The 26983-nt window shown below is 44.8% G+C and overlaps 1 protein-coding gene across 2 annotated transcripts in view; it reads left to right on the forward strand.

Annotated features, from left to right (window-relative positions):
- The window catches only part of TENM1 (teneurin transmembrane protein 1), a 1758425-nt gene that overhangs the window by 1435650 nt on the left and 295792 nt on the right, over positions 1-26983 (forward strand). For both annotated transcript variants that reach the window (XM_069211839.1, XM_069211847.1), the window contains one exon: positions 9101-9333. In XM_069211839.1, the coding sequence (XP_069067940.1) occupies positions 9101-9333 (233 nt within the window). The remainder of the gene's footprint in view (positions 1-9100; positions 9334-26983) is intronic.

Below are 26983 nucleotides of genomic sequence, written 5' to 3' on the forward strand. Positions count from 1 at the left end.
ATATCCACCCCACCCTCAGAGATGAAAGTTGCCTCAGTGTGAACCCTGATTTGCTCTGTGCACAGTGTGGTTCCCACATGGAGACTGGCTATTCCAGTGGTAACTGGAGTAGAAGTTGTGGGACTTTTCATGGGACAGGCCTTGTCTCCAGTTTGGTGTCCATTCTGTCTACAGGCGTGACACCAGGCTTTCTTGGGATCAAAGAGTTTACCTTTATACCCATTTGTGGGCTGTGAAGGAGCTCGGACCCACCCTCCTGAGCAGGTGTTTGGGGCCCTTGAGAACACTCTTTAGTTTTGACTTTGGATGTTTCACCACCATTCTCCTGGGGAGGCTTTGTGACCTCTTTCTTTTGGTCACCCCATGTGGAAGTCTTGGTCACCATTGTCTTGACTCAGTGGTCTGCCTTCTTTCCCAATTCTTGGGGAGAAATTGGACCTAGGTCTAACAGATGTTGATGCAACTTGTCATTGAAGCAGTTACTTAACAGATGTTCTTTCATAAGCAAATTATACAGCCCATCATATTCATGCACTCCACTGCCAGTTATCCAACCATCTAGTGTTTTGACTGAGTAGTCAACAAAAGCAACTCAGGACTGGCTTGAGGTTTTGTGACCCCCCCTGAACCTAATTCTGTACTCCTTAGTTGAGAATCCAAAGCCCTCAAATAGGGTAGCCTTCATGAGGTCATAGGATTCTGCATCCTTACCAGAGAGTGTGAGGAGTCTATCCCTGTACCCACGAGGGAACAGTTCCCAAAGTAGAGCTCCCCAGTGAGATCTGTTTAAATTTCTGGTTGCACAATCCCTCTCAAAAGCTGTGAACCAATTGGTGATATCAACACCTTCTTCATATTTTGAAACAATCCCTTTGGGGATTTTTAGGATGTCAGTATTCTCTCTGACCCTATTTATGTTGCTGCCACCATTTATGGGTACTAAACCCATTTCTGCTCTCTCCCTTTCTAAAGCTAGGAGCTGTTTCTACAAAGCTAATCTTTTGGCCATCCTTGCTAAAAGGATGTCCTCATCATTGAGGCTGCTCTCAATGTTCACAGAGGAACTGGACTCCCCTGTGGAAGAACCAGAGTCTGTGAGTCTTGTCTGTGGAAACAGGGGTCTTGGAACCCTGGTCTCCCTAGATAGGGTAGGAGGGGGGAGTTCTACCTCCTGATCCCCAGCTTCTTCCCCATCTGATGGGAGGTCTTCCCCCTCAGTAGGGTGGTCCCTGGTGTACTCTGCCAAGAGCTCCTGGAGCTTGACCATCCTAGGGTTGAAAGCAGTTTTAATTTTTCTTAGCTTACAGAGGGACCTTAGCTCTGTCATCCCTAGATGAAGGTAAGGAGTGAAGTTGAGTTCCATCACTATATCCTCTGAGCTATTCATTATGTCTCCAAAGTTGGGATTACTTTTTAAGAAACTAAAAACTACATCTAGTAACTAAATCCTAACTTTCACAAAACTTTTAAACTTAAAAAAGAGATGATAACAGGGACTTACACAAAACCCTAGCAGGACTTTTACAAATTTAGAAAAATAGTCAAAATTCAGAAATCAATTTTCTAAAGACAATTTTGGAATTTAGTCATGTGATCAGGTATTGTATGAATAGTCCAGCAAATGAAAAGACTTAGACACCACCCCTGATCCACCAATGTAGGAAGCTGGCTCTGTATATACTATATCAAAATGAGATATAGAATGCACAGAGTCCAGGGGTTCCCAAAGAGGCTTGACAGAGGCAATAATACATAATACAAAAGCTTTATATTTAGTAGTGTGGTCAAGCAGTTAGGTTTATCAGAGAGTAGTGTTAAAGCATTTGTTGTATACACACAAGCAATAGGTGAAAACACAAACTCAATGACTTAACTCCAGACCAATAGGATTTTATATAGAAAAATACTCTTTTGTTAATTTATTTCTATAACCTAAATTTTCATTTAGCAGGTAAGTACATTAAATGAAATGTACTTTGCACAGTAATTCTTAGAACTTTGAATGGAATCAACAGTGTACACAGTTTTCTTTAAAATGGCAGTTTTTGAGGTACGTAACAAACTAACGGGTTTAATCTCCGGGGGTCAAGATAACCCTAAACAACCAGCACCAGCAACACAGGGGCGGTTAGGTGCAAAGGTCAAACAGGAGGCAAAATAACGTGGGCCCGAATGGAGACGGGGTACTCTGGTTCCGGTGTGCTTGCAGGTAAGTACCAGCGTCGTCGGAGGGCAGACCAGGGGGGTTTGGAGGAGTACTGGAGGGCCCCACATAGGCACAGAAACCACACCCTCAGCGGCACGGGGCGACCGGGTGCAGTGTGGAAATAGGGCATCCGGTTCTCAATAAAACTCTAAGGAGGGGCCCGGGATCACTTAGGCGCTGCAGGCAGGGTACGGGGGCCTCCCGGGCAATCCACCATCTGGGCAAGGATGAGGGCCGCCTGCTGGTTGTTGCTTTATTGGTGGTCAGTTGCACTCAGGCGTGAGGGCTGCGGGTGAAGTGTTTCTCCAGGCCACAGATATCTTCAGTCGCGGTCAGGGGAGTCCTCAGGATTCCCTCTGTAGGCATCATTGTGGGGGTGTAGAGAGATCAGCCCAGGGTGGACACGTAGTCGGAGTCACCTGGGGATCCCCTCTGGCTAGTTGGTTTCTCTGGACATGTGCCGGGGGCATTGAGTGCACAGTAGTTGGACTCAGACTTCAGGATGAGGTGAGAGTCCATTTAAAGATGGTTTCTTTGTCTTCTTTTTGGATAGGTCTGCTGTCCACAGGAGTGTCTTGGTTCTCGGTGGTGCAGACAGTCCCCTGGTCAGGGGTCGCTGTCAGGGGTCGCTGTCCTGCAGGACCCATTGATTCTTTTCTTGCAGCTTTTTAAAGCGGGAGACAGGCCGGTAGGGCTGGGGCTGAGTCAGTTGTTGCCTCCTTCTCTTCTTTGCAGGGTTTTCAGCTCAGCAGTCCTTCTTCTTTCTCGAGGTCATCAGGAATCTGAAGAGCTGGGTTCAGGGTTGCCCCCAAATACTAAATATGGGTGTGTGTTTAGGGTCAATGGGCAGTAGTCAATGGCTTCTGTCCCTGAAGGTGGTACACCCTCCTTGTGCCCACTCCCTCTGGGGAGAGGGGCACATCCCTATCCCTATTGGTCCTAATACCCAAAGCAAGATGGAGGATTTCTCAAGGAAGGGGTCACTTCAGCTCTGGACACCTTAGGGGTGGTCCTGGCTGAGGGGGTGACTCCTCCTTGTTTTTCTCATTATCCCTCTGGACCTGCTGCCAAAAGTGGTGGCTTGTCCAGGGGTTGGGCATCTCCACTGGCTACAGTGCCCTGGGGCATTGTAACACCAGGCTTGAGCCTTTGAGGCTCACCGCCAGGTGTTACAGTTCCTGCAGGGGGAGGTGTGAAGCACCTCCACTCAGGACAGGCTTTGTTTCTGACCACAGAGTGCACAAAGGCACTCACTCCTTGTGGTCAGAAACTCATTTGGAAGTGGCAGACTGGCATAGACCTGTCAGCCTTACACTAGCAGTTGGGCTAACATGCAGGGGGCATCTCTAAGATGACCTCTGTGTGCATTTTTCAATAAATCCCACGCTGGTGGGTTTATTGTGCTGAGAAGTTTGATATCAAATGTCCCAGTATTCAGTGCAGCCATTATGGTGCTGTGGAGTTTGTAATGACAAAATCCCAGACCATATACACATTATGGCTACCCTGCACTTACAATGTCTAAGAATTGACTTAGACACTGTTGGGGCATAGTGCTCATGCAGCTATGCCCTCTCCTGTGGTATAGTGCACCCTGCATTAGGGCTATAAGGCCTGCTAGAGGGGTGTCTTACCTCTGCCAAAGGCAGTGGTTGGTGAGAATGGCACTCTGAGGGGCGTGCCATGTCGACTGTGTCTTTTCTCCTCAATAGTAAACACAAGCTGCAAAGCAATGTGCATGTACTGTGGGAGGGGTCCCTGAGTGTGGCATAATACTTGCTGCAGCCCTTAGGGACCTTCCCTGGCCACAGGGCCCTTGGTACCAGGGGTACCGCTTACAAGGGACTTAACTGTGTGCCAGGGCTGTGCCAATTGTGGAAGCAAAGGTACAATTTTAGGGAAAGAACACTGGTGCTAGGGCCCGGTTAGCAGGGACTCAGCACACTTCCAATCAAAGCTGGCATCAACACTAGGCAAAAAGTGGGGGGTGACCATGCCAACAGTGGCATTTTCCCACAGGGAGGCAGTAGCCACTCATTTATTATTCACTGCTCCTTGAAGGAGTGCCTCATGATGCCCTGAAACTTTTTTTAAAATATAGGTTTTCAATGTATTGGTGCTCATAAAAGGCCCAGGGACACTCTCGACCATTTAACTATAACTCATACCTTAAAGTAATGTAACTCGCCTCCACACTATGCACTGCATAGGACCTCACATATTACAACACACATGACATTTTCTATGACATGATTGATAACATCATTGCAACAACAGAAATTATATCTTTGATGACAACAAAGTGCATGGCATGGGTGCGAGTTATAATTACTTTAGTGGATGTACTACAGTTACTTGAGAGAACTATAACGTTTGCACTTCAGCTTTATTTAGTTTATAATGCTACATTGTCACTGAAATTGTCATATAACATTACTTTAACCTTTTTTTTCAGTGAACAAAAAGTCAACACATAAAAATATTACCTACTGGCGATCACCAGTAGGTAGTTATAGTGTGGACTTAGTTTCCATTGAAAGAGCTTTTTTGACTTGCCTATATCTTTGGTGCCGGTCAATGAATCTACATGAATTTTTTTATTTAAATTCAATGTTCATGTCAGCTGCCGCCTGGAAAGATTTGGACTGCTCCTTCAAGCAGGGATTAAGAAAAAGAGGGGTCCCTAGGCACATTTTCCACATGCAATAGAGATTTCGAAAACAACCACAGCCCAAAGCGCTGGATGGATTTACACCAAATTTGGCAGAACACTAGCTCTTAGTCCAGAAAGTGCCCTTTTGTGATTTGGTGTAAATCTGTTCTGTAGTTTCCTGGGTATTATATGAACACCAAATTTGTATATATAATAACGCTGATTCTCCTCGCATCCTACTCAGATCCTCCTTGGATACTCCGAATTTGGAGGAAAGGCAGGGCCCAGATTGGCTGGCTGCAATCTGATAGAAAAGTTGCAGCTGCAATTTTGTTACTTGCATTACCTGGGGGCTGAGGGAACTGTGTAAAAGACATAAAAGGGGTCAGGATACATGTATCCTTACCACATTGGACACATGGAAAAAAAATGCCCATTTTGTTTCTTTTGGCCAATCTGTGGATCCTCAAATCCTCATTGAATCTTCTGTGGATCCTTCTTGAATCCAGGGGAAAAGCAAGGCCCTGATTGGCGGGCGGCAGCCTGACAGAAATATTAATGTGTGTTACAAAAGCCATAGAAATTCACTGAAAGAAAAAGGTTACAAGGATGTTATAGTTAGGTTGACGTTTTACCTGTACAAAACCATACACATTTAGCAGTTATATTTCTACTTACAGTTATACTTATCTGAAGAAACTATGGGCCTGATTACAACTTTGGAGGAGGGTGTTAATCCGTCCCAAATGTGACGGATAGCCTACCCACCATATTACGAGTTCCATAGGATATAATGGACTCGTAATACGGCAGGTGGTATATCCGTCACATTTGGGACAGATTAACACCCTCCTCCAAAGTTGTAATCAGGCCCTATAACTCATGCCGGAAAGTAACTTTGGGCAATGAGTTATAGTGTCTTAATACAAATATAACTATAAGTATAACTATGACAATTGAATTTCTATGGTTTGGTATGAGTAAAACATCAACCTAACTTTAATGTCCAGGTAACCTTTGTTTTTTTTTCAGTGAATTTCTATATATATGTATATTGATAGACCTGCCAGTCTTTTGGGGGTCTTCCTTCAAAGTTCGGGCTAGATTTACAAGGCCCTTGCACCTCTTAAAGCTACATTTACAGCAAATGTTTTGGCGCAAATGTGACACTAAGAGGCCGCTACCGTAGCACCATATTTACAAGGTGGCGCAAACTAGGTTTGTGCCATCTTGGAAACTCTATGTGTCACATCATGCATAATATACGCATGATGTATGCAAAGGGGGCGTTCCCTCATTAGAGGGTCACTAAACATAGCGCAATGGAATCTAAAAGATTCCATTGCACCATTTCCAGTATCATTTTTAATGCCTGCTTAAAGCGGGCGTTAAAATGAGTCTCCCATTGATTTCAATGGGCCTCCTAACACTATAATGGAGTAGCATCATTTTTAAAATGCTAATCCAGTATAGTATTACAATAGCGTAAAAAAATTATGCCATTGCCCCTAACATGCACCATGGTGCGCCGTATTGTAAATACTGTGCTACCATGGTGGCGTTAGAGGACGCAAGGGGGCCACAAACGAAGTGGCGCATCACTTTCTTGTAAAAATGGCCCTTTGTGCCTTTCTCCTCCATTTTTGCTGATGTCATTTTTGCTGGCCTTGGGACTCTGTGCACTTTACCACTGCTAACTAGTGCTAAGTTGCTTGTGCTCACTCCTTAAACATGATAACATTGGGTTATCCCCAATTGGCAGATTTAATTTACTTGTAGGTCTTCAGTAAGGTGCTACTATGAGTAACCAGGGCCTGCACATTAAATGCTACAAGAGAGCCTGCAGCATTTATTATACCAGCCACTTAAGCAGCCATTTAAACATGTCTCAATCCTGCCATTGCAGCCTGTGTGTGCAGTTTTAAACTGCCATTTCGACCTGACCAAATGCACTTACTTCCAGACCCAAACCTTCCTTTTTAATACAAATGTCACCCCTAAGGTAGGCCCTGGAAGGCCCACAGGGCAGTGTACAAGGTATTTAAAAAGTAGGACATGTAGTTTTAAGTTTCACATGTCCTAGTAGTGAAAAATTCATTTGTCACTACTGCAAGGCCTACTCTCCCGCAAGACAACGTTCGAGTTACCTTACTACATTTAGTAAGCTCTAATTCCCAAATAGGCGCAGGTACCTGATTCATTTTTGGTGTCTTTGGAATTGTACTGAAAACTCATATTTTATGGTAAAGTCAGATTTTAGATTATAATTTTGAAAATGCCACTTGTCGAAAGTTGGCATTTTCCTGCTTTATCCATTTGGTGCCTGCAGCCTGTCTCTGGGTCACATGACTGGATGTAGCTGACAGTGGGGCTTTGTGTATTCCTCCTAAACATCCACACACAATAGAGAGCTTAGATGTTCCTGGATAGGGCATCACTAGCAGGATAGGTGGGCAGAGTTGACTTTGCATAGGCTTTGTCCTGCCTCCACACAAGTGGGTGCCTACCCCCCATAGTTAGTCTAGAGTCAGGGCCAGGAAAGCAGGACACCTGTGCACTTTAGAAGCTTCTCCACTTTAAAGGCAGAACTGAGTATAAGTATTAGACCTCAGGCACCAACTCCTCACTACACTTCTGGACCTGTGAATACTCTGCCAGCAAGAAGGAGTGCTGTGCTTCTGACAGGACTGACACTTTGCTGGACTGCTGCTCTAAAGGACTGCTGCCCTGTTGTGCTGACCTACTGTCTCCTGCCCTTTTGTCTGGGTGGTAAGACTGGACCTGCAAAGTGACTGCAAAGTGACTTGAAGGGGTAGTTGGCTGGCATCCTGACTAGAGCCTCAGGGACAAAAGGCTCCAACAACCTTGAACCCGGCACCTGGACTCTGCCATTTGTGACGCCACACCAGTCCTGGACCCTTGGAACTGGGCCTAAAGATTCTCTGCCAACTCATGTGTGGACCCAACAGAACCAATGCGTCTCTTCTGCTGTGCAGAACTGATGCATCGCCTTTGCTGCATGGTTTCTCTCAGCACAAGGACTTCAAATCGACCTAGCAGCCAGTATTGGAACTGCCTCCTGTGCTAAGTTTTCCAGAAGCAGGCCCTCATGTTTCAAATCTCTCGCTGAAGGGTGACTTGATAACAATGCAGTCCTACTGCTCTTTGAAATCAAAGCATCGCTCCACAGTGCAAAGCATCCTCAACACCGGACTTCACACCGCAAACCCTCATTGAGGGGATCCTAAACAATAATGCAGGACCTTGCATCGCAGCTTCACAGCACCTGGGAACCGATGCATCGCTTCCTAGGAGCGGGACATAGCAAAACCTCTGCAACCAGGATTTCAGGTACTATTGCTCAGCAGGCTTAATTGGGTCCTTATAGCTGGCCTGCATCCAATCATGGTTGGCCTAAATTTGCGACTTTGTCACCGTCTGACAAAACCAGATATGTATAGATAGAGCTGGGTGCATTTTTGGAGCTACTGAAATTGTTAAACCTGCATATCTCTGGTTCTCCTTATTAGATTTTTGTAATTTTGGTCGTGTTTTATTTATTAAAATCGACTCTATTAGTCTAATCTGGTGTGGGATCCTTCTGTAGCATGTTTCTACTGTGATAATGAGTTTTGCACAAATACTTTACACATTGCCTCTGAGTTAAGCCTGACTCCTCTATGCCAAGGTGCCAGAGGGGCTGAGCACAGGCTAATTTGGGATTTGCTTGCGAGTTCAGCCTGACAAGGACTGTGGTTGCTTCTGAAATTATGTTTTAACCCCTTCAACCACTAGCCTAATTTTATAAACACACACCCTCACATTTGTGTGTGTGTGTGTGTACGTGTGTGTGTGCCTGTGTGTCCGTGCAGATGTACAGAGTGTAATATACTATATTTTACCATTGTTACTTGTGGGTAGGAGCTCCACTGTGACTAACAAGAAGCAAAACCTTGAGTCGGTCATGATGCCCATCCTCACCCTAAACAATGGTAATAACATATTATACATGTAGTCTCCATGCCATAAGTCACGTAAACAAATGGATAAGAATAACATCAGTCTTGTTGATTATGGTCTGTTTGTACAATGGCAAAAACAAAACATGTTGTATCAATACTGCATCTCTGCTGACTACAGTATCTGTTTTATAAAATAAATAATAAATAACAGCTCTAAAAGTTGACTTGTTCATTTTCGAAGGAAAACGTATTTATGTAGCTTTTTTATTTCAATCCCAGTACAAGCCCAGCTCACAAATATTACCTGGCAGTAGACCCAGTGTTCGAATCCCTTTACATGTCTGACACAAACACCAGGAGAGTCTACAAAGTGAAATCTCTGAATGATGTGAAGGAGTTGGCAAAGAATGTTGATGTGATAGCTGGTACCGGAGACCAGTGTCTGTCCTTTGATCAGAGCCCCTGTGGAGATGGCGGTCGAGCGGCTGAAGTTCCACTGCATAGTCCAAGAGGTAAGAGAATATTTTGTAACCTACATTTTGAGATTGACTATTTGAAAATACATGGCATGCATAAAGATGGTGACATATGGTAAGCTATTATCATTGCATCACTTCTGATCTTGGCCTTGATGGAAATAGTGCCCAAGGGAGAATGTTTGCTATTAGATGCTTTTTGAATACACATTTAAAGATATGTAGTCCTATTTGTAAAGCCATCTAGAATTAACTGTGCATGCTTGTGATTATCACATGGTAGTGGTTTGCATAAAGCATTTTAATGAGACTCATATACTTTAATCTGGACTTACAGCATTTTTCAATTTATAACTACTGATTATAACAAATTAGTTCTATTTACATATTTAATGTAGCCAGTGTTACATAAATGACTACATTTGGTAGTGCCTGTAGACATGTACTTGTTCTATTTGTGTTTCATATTTTATTTATTTTTTATTTACGTACATACTTGTAGCAAAGTCAGCTTTTCTTAATAGTCACACCATTTTTTTTTACTTTTCTCAACACACTTTTCTCTAGTATTAGGAGCCTGTGCACTGTGATGCTGCTAGTCAGTGCCACAGTGCACATATGTTGCCCCTAAAATGGTACTGTTAAAATTGTTTTTACCCAATTTGACTATTTAACCACTTTGCAGGGCTGTTGTAAATGGTGTAGAAAATGCACCAATGGCCTGGGAGTTAAACGTAATACATATTTAAACCACACGTATATGTGACAGAAAGATACAGGTGCCAAGAGCACTACTGTGAGTTTTGTTTTAAAGGCACTGTAGTGACACTTGGAAATAAAAACTGTATTTGCCATGTAGGAACACCTATTTTTCTATATAATGTGTACCTTGTATTCCCATGGTTTTTAAGGCTTAGTATGTAAAAAAGAGTGGCACAGTACATATTTGGAATTCTGTGCCATCACAAATATATAAAAGCTGTTTTTACTGTGTAGGTTAACTAGAATGTCCATGAGCGGGCCTGTGTATAGATTAAATCATTAAATTATAAACTCACTTGATAAAATGCTAGAAAAATTAAATTAAGTTATTTTCCATCCAGTTTAAAAATCTAATTTAATTGTTAAATCAGATTTCTGATAACTGTAGTGGGAAAGTAACTTTATTTTTTTCATAATTCTGTTTATTACATTTTACTCTATCATGACAACTGAACACAAATTACTTGTATACGAAGAAGTAATATTATGTAATTACACTGCCCTTACATTGCCAATCAGAGTGAAACAAACAAGAAAAAGATTCAGGCTACATGACAAACCGTTATTTAGTTTCTAGCTGCTCCATTAGCCCATATATAGACTGAGTTCCATCAGAGAATGATTGTCAAGAGAGCCACGTTGGTACAAATGAGAGTACTTACACATATGTCCTCAAATATGGGGCATCAGTGATAAAGTATTGAACAAAGGCGTTACATAACAAGACAGATCGTTGTACTGTGTTATCTCCATTCACACTGCAGCATGAGTGTGGTTGGCCGGCAGACTAATGTTGTAAACAGGTAACAAACAAGCAATACAAACAATAACAAGTGCTGGGTATTACACATATGTGTGATAAACTGCCATGTGAGCACTTCCTGAACGGGTTGGGCGCTAATCTACCGCAATCCGGCGTGTTGGCAGAGGGGGGGGAGTCTATCATCACTTTCTGTCTACCGCACCCCGTCGAACTCCCGCACCGCATCAGATCCCACCAATGAGCACACACAGCGTCTCGACCCAGCACACCACACGCAGAGCGAATACTCATCCATGCTAGACCAAACTCTCTGCCTCCGGAGACCCACTCATGTTCCGCAGTCACAACAGTAACTCCTTCCAACTAGCTGATAATGGAAACTGATGCAGTCCCAACACCTCTTCCCTCCTCAGCGCCGCTCCCTCGGCCCCAGCCCACACCTCAAAGGAGCATCTCCAAGCCTGCATCGGTGGAGGGTCCGATGATTTCCACCTACGTGTCACCAACCTCTTTGCCGTAATTAGCCCCAGATCCGTGAAACGCACCGCAGCCCTATGTTCCTTGCCTATGAGGAACAATCCCAGCATGCACGCCTCCCAAGTGAAAGGAACCCGACGAGCCGTGCACTCCGACAGACAGGTGACCACTGCCTTCCAGTAGGAGCACAAAGAAGGGCAAGACCACAACATTTGTAGCAAATCCGCATCCACCGCGCAACAGCGGGGACAAGCTGCATCCTGGCGAGCAAAATATTTATTCACTCGAGCCGGGGTGAGATAGGCCCTGTGGACAATATAGAACTGAATTAAACGAAATCTGGAGTTACGGGGTACATCACGATGACTAGAAAGGGCTGATCTCCACTGTGTTTCCGAAATTGAACTGCCTGTATCCTCCTCCCAGGCCATACGCAGTGTATCACTCTCCAGGACAGTATGCGCTCGCAATGCGTCTGCAAACCAGCTAATCAAGCGCCTACCCCATCACATGTAAGTATTGAATCAGCAAATGGGTGGGGGGAGCCGTCGACACATCTCCCCATTTGGTTCTCAGGGCTCCCAGCAGAGAGTTGTAGAGGAGGAACTGCCCAGGTGGCAGCCCCAGCTCTTGAAGCCGAGCGAACGAAAGCAGTTGGCCATCTTCATAGAGATCACCCAGCGTGCACAGTTCCACTTCATGCCACGCGCGCAGCTCCGAGCCCGACGTAATCTAGGGACCCTGTGGCATGCCGAGCAGCGCTATGGCAGGTGCAAACGGGGCCACCCGCCTGGTAAAGTGAAGGGATCTATGAAAACATCTGTGCGCCACCCTGAGGAACACCTGGCGCGGGGCTGGCACCCGCGTAAGCGGATGAAATAAGTGCAGGATCTGCTGCAGTGTCCAGGGGCCGCGCTCAGATGCCATATCAGTGAGCTGGGTGCCCGCCAGCCACCTGGACACCCACTGAAGTTGAGCGGCCAAATAATAGTGCTCTAGGTTAGGGACCGCCAACCCACCCCTTCCGGGCGGCATGTACAGTTTCCTCAGAGCAACCCTGCAACGGCCTCCATTCCAAATAAAATCCCGCAGCTCTGACTTCAGGAGTCTAACGAAGCTGGGGGAGATATAATTCGGCAGGTTTGAAAAGAAGTACAATAAGCGAGGCAGGCCCACCATCTTCAAAAGTGCTATTCTACCAGCCACCGAAAGCGGCAGCGTCCTCCCAAAGGACATCTGGGATCTAATTGAAGTGACCGCTCACGTGAGGTTGCCATCAATCAGGTCCCCCTCACGATGGTAAACACGGATACCCAGATATCGGATCATACAGGGTTGCCACAGAACAGGACTCCCAACCAATATGAGTCCCGGATCTCGGAGCTCAGGGTCAAAGGGAAAAAGACTTGATTTGGACCAGTTGACCCTGAGACAGGATATCAACACAAAGCGCTGTAACAGCGTTTCCACCCTAGGGGGAATCTGCGTGATGTCTCAAAAGAACAGGAGGAGGTCGTCAGCATACAACGATCCTATATGCACACCGTCCCCCAGGGTGATACCCCAGTCAGTCCCCTCACCGCGCAGAGTTGCCGCCAGGGGCTCTATGGCAAGAGAAAATAGCCATGGCGAGAGAGGGCAGCCCTGTCGCGTGCCTCTGCAAACATTGATCGGATCCGATATGACGCCTCCTAGTTTTACCCGAACCTGCGGCCGAGTATATAACAGCTTAATTAGCCGGACAAAAGAGGGTCCTATGCCAAACTGCCTCAACACCCTAAACAGGTAAGGCCACTCCAGGGAGTCAAAAGTGGGAAAGTAACTTTATAAAAATGGACTTCGTGCTTCCTGAGCCAAAACTGAGGTAAATCAGTTTTACCACTGATTTTACCTCCAAAGGCCCAATACCCATTTCCAGTTAAGGTAATGACCCTGTATTTCAGAGGAAAGTTACTTGTCCTCTAAGCCTTGGAAGGCTGGAATAATGTCAATAGATGGCCATCTGGCATAAGCCGTCAGGTATTCTGGGAAAGAGACAGGAACATTTGGCAGAACAAAGTACATCCTAACACTATACCTCTGTTGACTTGGAGATGTCAAATGTGGCTGTCGGAATCAACTCCTATTCATTCCAGTGCCATCCTAAATGTTCTAGCGCCAGTCCCTAAATAGAAAAACAGTTATTGGCCTTGAAAGCGAGAGCAGACCTCATCTAAATGGAGGGGAGGGTTTAGAGAAAGCCATTGCCACTTTTTAATGAAAGAAGGGGATAGCCAGTATGGAGTGCTTTGGCGGATTGGTAATGGTAAAGCAAAGGAGAAGTGCTGCAAAAGGAGTTGGATATAGGGTGAAAAAGTAGACTGAATTGGGTAGGAAAAAATCTTCAGTCACTGATAAGACTGGCACCTCGCTTCTGTTGCATGAGTCCATTTCTGAACTTGAGAAAACCACACCTGAAGGAGAGGAAGAAAGAAGACTCAAATACTCATTACACCTTCTGGCACTCAAAGAATAGAATTGCTCTCCAAGGGTCAAGTGGCTGACGTCCTGTCTGCCTCCTCCAGGGACACAAAAGGGCTTTTGATTCTAAGGCCCATATTTATACTTTTTTAGCGCCGCATTTCCATCATTTTTTGATGCAAAATCGGCTCAAACTTACAAAATACAGCTGTATTTTGTAAGTTTGCGCCGCTTTTGTGTCAAATAACGGTGCAAATGCGGTGCTAAAAAAGTATAAATATTGGCCTAAGTGGACCCAGCAAACCACAGAAGTCTGTCCCCTGGTTGGAGAGAGATTTGGTGCCTGCACGGAGGAAGTGAAGGCCATAGTAGTGACCAGGAAGAACTCGGGAAAAGTGTGGATCCCTGCGTGGCTGCAGCCTCTAGCCTTGTTTTGCTTGTGTATTCTAAGAACCAAAGGAGTGGCTAAGAATGAAGTGAAAGCCTTCTACTGATGCGAGGCAGCAAATCTATCCTGATGACAAGCTGACCTCATGGGTATGAAAACCAATGGTGTTTTTTGTTCTGTGCTTTTGGAGCCATAATGAATGGCTTCAAAGGGAGTTTGATGATGAGTTATCCATATAAAAGAACCCATGGTCCCTTCAGCCTTGGACTTTGCACTGAGGGAAGATTTTGACCTCAATAACAAAGACTAAGGCGGTCATTCTGACCGCGGCTGGCGGCGGTCACCGCCCGCCATGCGGTCACCGCCGAATGGCCGCTCCGCGGTCAGGAGACCGCGGATGCCATTCTGGCTTTCCCGCTGGGCCGGCGGGCGACCGCCAAAAGGCCGCCCGCCGGCCCAGTGGGAAAGCCCCTGCAATGAGGAAGCCGGCTCCGAATGGAGCCGGTGGAATTGCAGGGGTGCGACGGGTGCAGTGGCACCCGTTGCGATTTTCACTGTATTGGGCCCTGTTAGGGGGCCCCTGCGCTGCCCATGCCTGTGGCATGGGCAGTGCAGGGGCCCCCAGGGGCCCCATGACACCCGTTCTCGCCATCCTGGTTCTGGCGGTGAAAACCGCCAGAAACAGGCTGGCGGGAAGGGGGTCGGAATCCCCATGGTGGCGCTGCAAGCAGCGCCGCCATCGAGGATTCCCTGGGCCAGGGGAAAAACTGGCGGGAAACCGCCGGTTCCCCTTTTCTGACCGCAGCTTTACCGCCGCTGTCAGAATAGCCCTGGAAACACCGCCAGCCTGTTGCTGGGGCTTCCGCTGCCCTCCGCCCTGGCGGTCAGAGACCGCCAGGGTTGGAATGAGGGCCTAAGAGTTTCATTACGAGGCTGGCGGCCTTGAGACCACCACTGCTGTGACGGTCCACCCTCCACAGTAAGACCCTGGTGGTCTAAACGCCATGATCCCGATGGGCTGGTGGAGATCGCACTCAGCCAGGTCGTTGTCGCATGCAGGCCCGCCCTGCTGATTACAACCTTGTTCTCTACCAGTCTTATTGTGCCTGTTATACCACCATGAAAAGGCTGTTGGCGAAAAAGTGCAGGGGCCCCTGCAATGCTCTTGTCCTTGGCATGGGCAGCGCTCGGGTCCCCCTGCCCAGCACCATCACAATTTTCACTGTCTGCTGTGCAGACATTGAACATTGTGAAGGTGTTGGTCCCCCCTGCAGGTGGAAGCATTGCTGCTGGCTCAATTACGAGCCGGCGACAATGCTGCTGCCTGTTCTTACTAGGCAGGTGGGCATAAACTCTTAATGGGTCCAGCAAGGAGGTAGTCAGTGTGGCAGCAACCTCCCTGTGGGAAGTTCAGGGGACGGTTTAAACCATCTGCTGAATTCCTAATGAGGCCCGTAAATTGCAAAGACGTCAACAAGGATCACACTCCTTATGTGTCCATGGCTGACATTTAATGGTGGCTAGGGCCCTGTCAACCATAAACTGAGTTTTTTAGATTGGCTCTTTACTTTACAGATTCATATATCTGGTTTCCCATATCAGATTTAAATCATTTTGGTGTATTTTTGATTATTCGTTTTTTTCCGCTTTTTCTAAATTGTTTTATCTCCTTTTTGTTTCTTCACTTTAAAATTGTTGCTACTGCTTGAGTTTAACATCCTTTTTTTCTGGGGAATTGCCTGCAGCTCGCACCACTTCAATGGCTGGTTTTGAGATCTCAGTGGGGTGTATTTATTAAGTTTGTAAGGGTTTCCCCTTCTCTAATTAATAACCAACTTTATGACAACACTGTGCTGGTGTTCCTTGAAACTAGTCTAACATCGGTTTGTACTATACAAATCGTAAAGCAAAGATTCAAATTCGGACTTTTCTGCTCAGAGCATTGCAAACAGAAAGTGGTTTGTGGGGGAAACTTCTTACCACAGAGACCTGGCAGAGAAAGGGCAATAAATCAGCCATGCTGACACGCACCCTTCTGCTGACAGGCCCTGGAGTCTCATTGCCCATCCAGAGGCGTCACCTCTGAACTTAGTCCATTTCAGGTTTATGTCTTTTGTCAGAAAGGCTCATGCAGTGCATTTCAGTACAGCCTATTCATATGTAGAAAACAGTCAGTACCAGCAACACCAGAGGGCAGGTGCTGATAACTAATGTTGGCTGTGTTGTACTATGAGTATCCCTTTTCACATCAGGTTATCTGATGCATTATTTGGCATTTACAAAATGTCAAGCAAAACAAGAGATTAGAGTATCATATTTATGATATGAAACTGTAAGTTTGAAACTCTCCTTTTTTTAAATGAGACGGTTAACAGTGATAGTTAAGAGCACTTAAGTATTAAAAGTGATTGATTTGAATTACATTGTCATTCAATTCCCCAGGGTGGGTTGACAAAGATTAGTTCTTTCATTTACTTTTGTAGCTTACTTACATTAATTACTAAAAGGTAAGCATGCATGTGCAAAAGCAATTATTCCAATGTGAATACCAGATGATGGCCCACTGTCCCAGCATTGATTATTCATTTGGAAATAATTTTCCTCAGATGACTAGTCTTGAATCTGTGCAACACCTGGGCTGCATTAATTATGCAGCTCTTGAATAACAGATAGAAATTTATATTTTTCTTTATGACATTCTAGAAATCACAATGTTGTGATACATTATACATAATATGTGTAATTTACAAATTACCAAATGTACAATGAAACATAAGTCTCACTTCTCTCTATACCAACTATCGTACATATTAACTTAAATGCTTAATATATACTTTTGGAAAGAATAATGGGTTTCCTTATTTTTCTTGGTTCCAGTCCAAGCTAGTATTTATGGAGCTGATGCTATTGAAAGGAAATTTCTAATGCAAACATTGGAGTATAAGTTGCAAGACAGCTAATTAGATGCCAAATAGATATTCCTTTGGGTGCTTCTACAAAATAGTGGGCAAGATCTGAGTGTTGGTGATAAGCGTTTCACGGCTGAGATTCTGAAAACCTTGTTACAGCTTTGGGGGGCTGTAGGTGAACACGTGTTAAGATTGACAAGAGTGTGAATTGTGCCAAAGTCTAAAACTTCCGTCCAAGAAAGCAACAGAAAGGCTGATGGACTACTTTAGCTATAATGAATAATACTTGAAAATACTCATTTTGAAGATTCTAATGTGCCCAGAATCTTCCTACAAGATTTAGCCTTTAGGAAAGACTGGGCACAGATTGCATGGAAATGTACCCGTGACTGGCTTGTGTTGATTATTAACACTTCAAAACGGTTAGCCGAGTCCATAGTCATTCAGATTAACTGTGTAGAGGCGTCCATAAAAGCTACAGTGACGATAGCAGCATTTAAGAGTCGTCTCTTGGAGATCAACACGGAACTCAATGAAACCAAAGAGTTCTTAACACAACAAAAAATCTCCAAGTTACAAAAAGACATTAACAGATTCGAAAGAGAAAAAGTTTATCCTTATATTAAGGAAGACTTCGAGATCGACACCCAATCACGATCCTCAGACGAATCGACGAGTATGAATAGGAAAACCCGGACTTATAGTAGTAGCTCCTCCTCTGACAGTTGGAGCACTGATGAGAGTACACCTCATCCCTACTACAACTTTCCTCAATACACTAATAATCAACCTCTCTTCTGGCAACCCCCTTACCCCTTCTTCCAGCCACGCCCTTTTCCACCTTACGGGCCTTTTTTAGGCCGCGGCCCGGGCAGAGGGCGAGGAAGGAGGAGAGGAAGAGGCAGAAGAGTACACTGGGGTCGAGAGGAACCCCAGATGATAACCAGGAGCCAGAACAAAATAGCTCCACAGAGGACCTAGTGGTCAATTTGTCCCATAGACATTTGTCTTCCAATGAAATGAAAGTCTTGAACAGAGGACTAGGCTTTGTTCCTACTCCGTCTGAAGATCCTTTCCGCCTCCATTGTGAACTGTCTCATTTTTTTAGAAAGATACGACTTCATTTTTTCTTCAAAGATCGTCCAGAACCTCCTGCTATTCATGACACTGGCCTGAAGAAACCATCCACTTTCATGCCTCCAACGAGTTCTCTTCCATGTGAAGTATTAGCTTTTGAGAAAGCAGTCTTACACAACCTCGAACAGATCACTCCCAAACGTCCTTTTGTCAACATTCCCACCATTGAGCGAGAAGCACTTAAGACTTTATCACAAGATCCCACCATAGTCATTAAACCAGCAGACAAAGGAGGGGCTATAGTTATCATGGACTCTGTTGATTATAGACAGGAGTGCCTCCGCCTTCTAAGTGATAGGACCTATTATACTCCATTGAACCATGATCCTACCCACTCCTTACAATTACAAATAAGGAGCATGCTTCACGAGGCCACAGGTAATTCCTGGATTACTTTGAAAGAAGCTGAGTTTCTGGAAAACACGCATCCGCGTGTTCCCTATTTTTACTGCCTCCCTAAAATCCATAAAGGCACATCTCCACCCCCTGGCCGTCCAATAGTCTCTGGCATTGGTTCGGTCTTGGAACCCTTGTCTACTTTTTGCGACTTCTTTTTTCAACCATTAGTCAAGAGTTCAAGTACCTATCTCAAAGACACCAAGGATGTCTTGAACCTAATAGAATCAATCAACTCTACCATCCAGGTTGAGGTCTTGATTACATTGGATGTGGAGTCTCTTTATACCAATATACCACAGACTGCCACTCTAGAAGCTGTAGAGTCTGCCCTTCGCATCCAACCTTGGGCCTCTTCAACTCCCATAGATTTTGTAATGCACTGCGCATCTCTGGCAATGACACAAAATTATTTTCAATTTGAGGATACTCTGTACCACCAAATTAGAGGGACCTCGATGGGCAGCACCTTTGCCCCTAGTCTGGCCTGTCTATATATGTACCAGTTTGAAAAGAACTTTATTCTACCAGTAACAAACCCTTTTTTCAACAACATCAAATTATGGCGTCGTTACATAGATGATATTCTCATCATATGGCAAGGCTCAATCTCCAAGATTGATTTGTTTACCGGCTGGATCAACACTCTGGATCCCTTCCTGAAATTCACAGCACATGTTTCCACCACACAAGTATCTTTTTTGGATCTTTTGATTCAAAACGTGGATGGTAGACTAGTGACTGATACCTTTCATAAGATCACTGACAGAAACAGTCTACTTAGATATGACAGCCATCATCCGAAGGCTTTACGCGACAACCTTCCCTTTGGCCAATTTTTGAGACTACGTAGGAATTGCTCCTCTGTACAGTCATTTGAAACTCAGGCTTGTGAGTTGAAAACCAAACTCCTACGTCGATGTTATCCCACTAAGATCATCAACAGATCCTATAAAAGAGCTAGGAACAACCATAGAGATGCCCTCTTAGAACCTTCTAGACGAGATGTACAAACACGACTTACCTGTGTATCCACATACACTCCCCTTTCGAATACTGTCAAAAGACTTATCAATAAAAGGTGGCAGATTCTATTGAGCGGGGGATCACAGATTGCACGACCCCTCTTTGCATTTAAGAGATCTTCGAATATTAGGGACCTAATTATTCACACACGACCGCAAAGACAGGAGGTTTCTCCAGAGCAATCCACACTATGGAATCTTCCACCAGTCTCTGGACATCATCCATGCGGCTCTTGCAATGTGTGCCCATTAACTAAACGACTAAACAGTCTTCAGTTGAAACACGTTGGAGTCTGGCGTTTGACGAAACACACAAACTGTAACACACGGCACTGTATATATTTGATTACATGCCCGTGTGACTTACAGTACGTAGGAATGACAACGAGACCAGTCAAGTTAAGAATTAATGAACATCGTAGCAACATTAGATGTGCACGGATTACGACAAAATTGAGTTCACATTTCTTAGAAGCTAGACATGGCCCTAATGACCTGTGGTGGACTGTTCTACAAGTACCCAGATACAATGAGAATGACCCCAAATATTTGTTCAGGATTGAACAACGGTGGATTTTCCGTCTTCAAACAGCCAGGGAGGGTCTCAATGACGATATTCCTTGGTGGACTCTATCTCCTTGACCCTCTTTTTTCTGATTGTCCCATGGAGATTATTATTATGTCCATGACCTCAGATGTTACTGTGGATTGACACACCATTCTCTATGACATCAGGGCTACTGCCTGATTATATTTAATTTTTGGAGTTTTTAATATCATTTCACATAGTAGTCAGTTTTTTTTTCCCCTTGACTATATATTTTTGATTGTGCAGACTGACCCACACATGATAGTGAACAAATATCACCATATTTATTATGAATACACTCCATTCTAAGATGGCCGCCGCCTTTACTAGCCTTCGTGTTAGTCCTTTGTCGGTTTCTCCGACATCGAACATGACGCGAATTAGGGCTAATTGTTCGAGTTTACAGCACCTGATTTAAACGTGCCCGGAACACTCGTTCCCTGTCATTCAGGGACGTGTCCCGGGGTAGACGAACAGCTGTAAACACACAAAGGGTCAAGTAAGTGACTTTCGAACACGCAGCAGGCGTGTGTGCAACCCGCTTTATTGCTAAACTGGTGAGCTTACGAGCGGTTATCACTCGGAGAGGCTAGTTGGATGAGACTTGTCTCTGATATTTTTAGCTGCTACGAGATGTACTAGGTCTCACTATCGATATGTTGCGATCAGCACCCACTGTGAAACATGGATGTTGGGCTACATACCCACATGTTTGTGCACAAAGATTTTTTCTAAAAAGAAACGAGTGTGTATTATATTAACAGACCTGACGATGTGATAGAAGAAAAGACTATGAGAGCATGTATCATTACCTAATAGGTGATATATGATTATCCCAGATATGGAAAGCCCTCACTTTGATTCTTTTGAATGTGTTAACTTGTGTACTGCTATTACGCCAATCACCTATATATATTTTTTTATTTAGTGAACTCACCGTGTTTACAGGGTTTACGCGTCCCTATGATGCCTTGTCCTTATATGGGATGGTAAGCCGTCAAAGTTACTTTCACAATTGTCACCACTTGTCTCTTCTTTGGGACCTGATACCTATCACATTCACATCATCTTGACACCAATGTATGTCTAGTGACTGCACTTTGCTTTACTGATGTGTTTTACTTTTTATACAGGGCGACTTTCTATTAGACTGACTGTGACGAATGGTCCATAGACTGTAAGTGACCTCCTAGCATTTATGGTCTTTATTTATCATTACTTTTTGATTTAATTTTGCCCCTTTTTGTGATATGAAGGAGAAGTTATAAGTAAATGGTCCTGATGAAGCGCCAATGGATCAATCCTTGACCGAACAGGCGCGAAACATGTTGACCCAGTGGCAGGAATGAGATTCTTCCTTCCTTCCCTTCCTATAGGAGTATAGGTGACATTATTCCCTGTTTACTCCTATTAGTTTTTTAATCTTGGCCTGACCCTCATTATAAACATTAAATTTAGCTTTCGGGTGTTCATAGCCAATTTTATTTTCCTCTCTCCTTAGCTCCTCTGTCAGCAGATTCGACGGATCTGAGCTGTTCTGTCTAACCACCTTCCGGTTGCAGAGCCACGACCTTTGTGTGGTGGCCCGTCAGACATTGCAGTGCCGGTCTGGCGAGGAGTCAGCCCGATGATGATACTCTGCATTCTATTGTGATGCTTGAGGGCACTCCTACAACACTGATTTTTCAGTCTTTCTCTTTCGCCCTTTCTTTCTTGGAACGGTGTACACATTGACTATTAGTTCACGTATAGGGAGAAAGTACACTGGACCAGTTCAATCTCCCAGTCCTCCTCGTTTAGTTAATACTCATTTTGACACAGGTAGCCAAAGCAATTTCAAAGACTCAAACAGGTCTCAATGGATTCTGGACACAATGAGAAAAACATCATCTACTCTAGTAAACATGACAATATTTTCCACCAAGTTTATGAACTTTTCTGTGATTATGACCTGCTTACTAGACTCAGCTTCTTTACATTGATCCTGAAATGACACATCCTCATGCCCTATTTTTTAGTGAACCCCCTGCTGTTGCATAATTGTTCTGACAAGAGGCAAGAATGACCTTCAAAGGTGTATAAACATTCAAACCTGACATAATATAAGTTATTTGTCAAACCTTGTAAATATTCCCAATAATGCACAAGCCCTAAGCAATTAAAAATCTGTTGCATTATGGGGCTACAGAACAGAATATGGTATTCCTGTAGAGATTAAACATATTTATGTGATTTATAGATCTTACAGTAACTATCTAGCTTACTCCATTTTGATTAATATCTTAAGCAATTTTACAATAATGAAATTTTAATGATGGCTGGTAGCAATAACATATGCTAAAGTGCAGGTTATTTCTAAGCATACATAGTATATCAAATACATTTAAAATAACTCTTTTCCTTTTTGAGATGCACACAATGTTTTAATAGTTGGGGACACTTAGTAAGACCCATTGTCATATGCCAGTATGGCAACAAGAAACCTGTTGGTGGCATCTGGCAATTCACAGGCTTTCATGAACAAAATGCTAGAATAGAGGAAGGGATTCTTAAGGGATTAAGAGTCATATGTATCATGCATTTTTGAGGCGCAACTGCAAAAATGCATTTTGATATGTATGAATTGTAATTTGCGATTCAGTAACATGTTACTTGTTGGACTTTTTTCCTTATGCAGGGTCATCCCCAATCTTTTTGCCCCCTATTTTTCTGACCTGTCGCTGTTGGATCTAGGACTCTGAGCACTTTATCACTGCTGACTAGTGCTAAAGTGCAGGTGCTCTCCCATCTAAAGGTGGTATGATTGGCTTATACCTACATGGCATATTTAATTTACCTGTAAGTCCCTTGTACAGTGGTATCTCTATACCCAGGGCCTGTAAATTAAATGCTACTAGTGGGCCTGCAGCGCTGCTTGCGCCACCCACTGAAGTAGACTTTCAAACCTGTCTCAGACCTGCTAGCACAGGGCCTGTGTGCAAAGTTTTCTGCCACAGGGACCTGGCATCTAAATTTACTTGCCAGGCCCAGAACTCCCTTTTTACCCCATGTAAGTCACCCCTAAGGTAGGTCCTAGCTATCCCTCTGGGCAGGGTGCCATGTATGTAGAAGGCAGGATATGTGCCAGGTTTCGTGGCCTGTCCTGGTAGTGACAAACAGTCTAACTTGGTGTCTCACTGCTCTGAGTGCTGCCTTCTCATTGGATTGCATTATAAATGCCCTGTCTTATGTGTAGGGGTATTGTCTGATGTATGAGGCGTAGCGTAGGCATGTTTTGTATGGTTGTAATAGTGATGAAAAATGCTGCTTACTGGTGTAGGTGTATTTTCTATTACTATTACAAAAATGGAGGTGTCACAGAGGTGCATTTGCATACTGAATAGTCTTCATGGCCTGAGAGAAGGGAGAGGTGGGGCACACCTGCATTTGTAAAGGCTGTGCCTGGCCACACACAATAGGGTCGTTTACCCCCAACTAATGTTTGGAGCCTGTGCTGGAGGAGAGAGGGGGCACTCCCAGAACCAGTTGTAACTGGTTGGAACCTCCTCTCCCCTACCATTGTAAAACACTGTAAGGACTGAGTATAAGTACAGGGGAGTTTTCCCCACAATTTGGAGACTCTTGGAATCATTTTGGAACTGGACACATAAAGCTGGAAGGACTCACCAGGAACCGCCATGGACTGCTGCTGCTGTGCTGACCTGTGACCTGCTTGGTCACTGAAAAGACTTCACCTGTGGGCCTGCTCCATCATGTCTGCTCCCCAGGGGCAGGGTTCTGTGGCCCCTGACCCCTGCAACCCTGTTAAGCACAAGGAGTGCTTCACTATCTGACCAGACGTAGCTTTATATTTTAGAGGCTTAGCGCTTGAGTGGGAAAAGCACTGCCTCTTTTATTCTTGTAGAGCTTGAAAAACGCTTTATTGGAGGGAAAAAGATCACTGCTGCGACCCGGGCTATATTAAAGTGCAGCACCAGAGTCGTGCTGTTTTCTGTGCCCCCGGGGCACGAGGAAAACTGCTAAGTCGAAGATTGGAGCGAGCGTGCTCCTATCGTGCCCCCTGGGTATAGCGCGCTCCATGGAGCGCCCCCGGGGCACAAGCAGGCACCTACTTTGGTGCCTGCTGCTCCTAACGGCCTGGCAGGCCGCGACATCTGTTCCAAGCCGGGCGGGGGAAGGAGGCCTCATCGGAGGCTTCCCCGCCCTGCCGGGCCCCTTTCTCCTCTTCCACGAAGGGCAGGGGAGAAGGAAGTCTCTCCCTGCCATGTCAGAGCCTAGGAGAGCTGCGTCAGGACCGCGGGCGGGGCGGAAGCCTCATCGGAAGCCCCCATGCCGCCAGTCCCTTTTGTGTGGCCCTTTGTGGGCCAGTGCCTGGATGTTGCCCCCCCTTCATTGGAGGGCCAGTAAAGGCCCGGGGGCCCTCAGCGTTCGCGGGCCCCAGGAGGGGCCCGTCATTGAAACAGAGGGGGTGCGTGCTGTCCCCATCCGTGCTGCCCCCTCCTCCTTAAACCTTCTGCCTGACTTTGCCCCCCGTGAGGGCCAGTGGGGGCCTGGGGGGGGTCCCCAGTGATCGCAGGCCCCAGGAGGGCCCCATCCTTAAAATGGAGGGGGTGGATGGCACCCCCTCCTTTCCAAAAAGTAACTGCTGACCTTCCCCCCCCCCTTGTGAGGGCCGGTGGAGGCCCGGGGGGGCACCCAGTGATCGCGGGCCCCAGGAGGGGCCGGTCAGTAATGCAGAGGAGGTGCGTGCCGCCCCCACTACCCCAGAGCTCACAGGAAGCCCACGTTTTGCGCAGAGGAGCGCCAGGGGCCCCTTCTTTGTTCTTTTGGCACTGGAGGTGCCCTCAGCCAAACCAGATACTCCTAAGAGACAATATATATATAACATAAGCTCTTGTTAGAGACATTAGCACCTTATATGTTGCCTACCTGTTTTTAGGATATTTCATATGTGTATGCAAATGTTCCTTTTATGGGCATAACATGCTAATATGTTTTTTTCACTTACCATACATTTTATAATGTTCCTAATATGGGCGTTTATGATATTCTTATGTAAAGTGCTTTAGTGTAATAACATTTTTTCTGACTACTGCTTATGTTGCAGAATACTGAGTAACCTGTGTGTTATATGTGACTACTGCTAGTTTGCAGAGTAACTAATGTGTAACGTTCTGACAACTGCTAAGGTAACAGGATACTACTGATATGTGATTTTTGGTCTAATAATTGTGTTGTGTACAATACAGTATATTTTCATATAACTTGGCGTCACGTGTGTGTGTTGTGCAAATGCTTTACACATTGCCTCCGGGTTAGGCCTAACTGCTCGTGCTAAGCTACCAAGGGGGTGAGCAGGGGTTATCTTGGACGTGTAATCCCTTTGCCCTGACTAGGGTTGGTAGGTTCTGCCTGGCTTAGGTGCATACCCTAGCCAACCAGAAACCCAATTTCTAACATTACTGAATCCCAATTTATGAATGATAGGGCATGTCAAGGACGTACCTTCATAATACAAAATTGCAGCGGTATGTAGGAATGTTTTATCACCAAAATGCGGTTACAAAGCATTCGCATTTTACCACCTACTTCAAGTAGGTGGTAACCCATTCACAAATGGGACCCCTTCCACTTTGTGAATGGCAGCAAAAACATTTTTTAAGAGTAGGCGGTGGTCCCACAGACCACCGTCTACTCTTACAAAATGAAAAGAAAACATTCAATTTTTCTTGTATTATATGCATCCTGTTTCCTTTAAAGAAATTGGCCGCATTTTAAAAATATTTAAAAGTAATCACAGACATGGTGGTTTGATAAGCCCAGCAGGGCACCATCCCCATGATTTATGTGTTTCCTAGTGGGTCGCAAATTGCGACCTGCCTCATTAATATTAATGAGATAGGTCTACTTGCGACCCATAACAAATGAAACTCATGGGGTTGCATACATTTGAATAGAAATTACCTAACTGCAATTCACAGAGAGTCACAATTAGGTAATCGCAATCTGTAATAGTGATACATGTGAACCTAAGTCTTTGTCTAAAAGTTGTTAATAATTCTACTGTGGCAGGTCCACTTTTTCTCCCAGGTCTGATTTGAACTCCCTCTCTCCAAGTAACCATAGGAGAGCTGACTGCTTTTTGTCACGTATGGGTTGTCTATGTTCTCTTGGAGGGTGAAGTGGAGTTTATAGTAACATTTATGTCATTTTTTGAGAACATTTCATGTGATAAAATGTACTGCCCCATAGGACCCTGCTCAGAAGTCTTTGGATTTTGAAAGCTCAAAAGGAAATGCCACAAGTTTATATCATCATGGTGTGATTATTTTAACATAAACTAGATTAAGGAGAGAAGTGCAATGAATAAAATCTCTGCAAACCTGTTGAAGAAATGCTTTTTATAAGAGATACCAACATGTTGAATTTTCTTGTTTGACAATACTCATACGAGGCCTTTTCCAGACATTTGTCTGAACTAGACTCCAGAGATACCAGGTATATTGAGCATATATTCCCTAGTAAATGTCCTGTGTTTACAGAGGGCACTATTTACGTATGATAGATGTCCAGTTAACCAGTGATGTAGCCCTCCAAAGTAGTTTATAGTCAATAGTGAGGGAGTAAACTTGACCTGTGTGCACTGGGTTTGTTGAAGAGATATCCCTCCAATATTTCTCAAGTGAACAGGGTCATTGGAGACCTGTTCTGAAGATCTAAGAAAGTTAGTGAAGAGGAAGGCCATATTTTCATTTTTTAAATCTGAACCTGAACCTGAAC

This window comes from Pleurodeles waltl, chromosome 2_1, assembly GCF_031143425.1.
Source record: "Pleurodeles waltl isolate 20211129_DDA chromosome 2_1, aPleWal1.hap1.20221129, whole genome shotgun sequence".
Lineage (NCBI taxonomy): Eukaryota > Metazoa > Chordata > Amphibia > Caudata > Salamandridae > Pleurodeles > Pleurodeles waltl.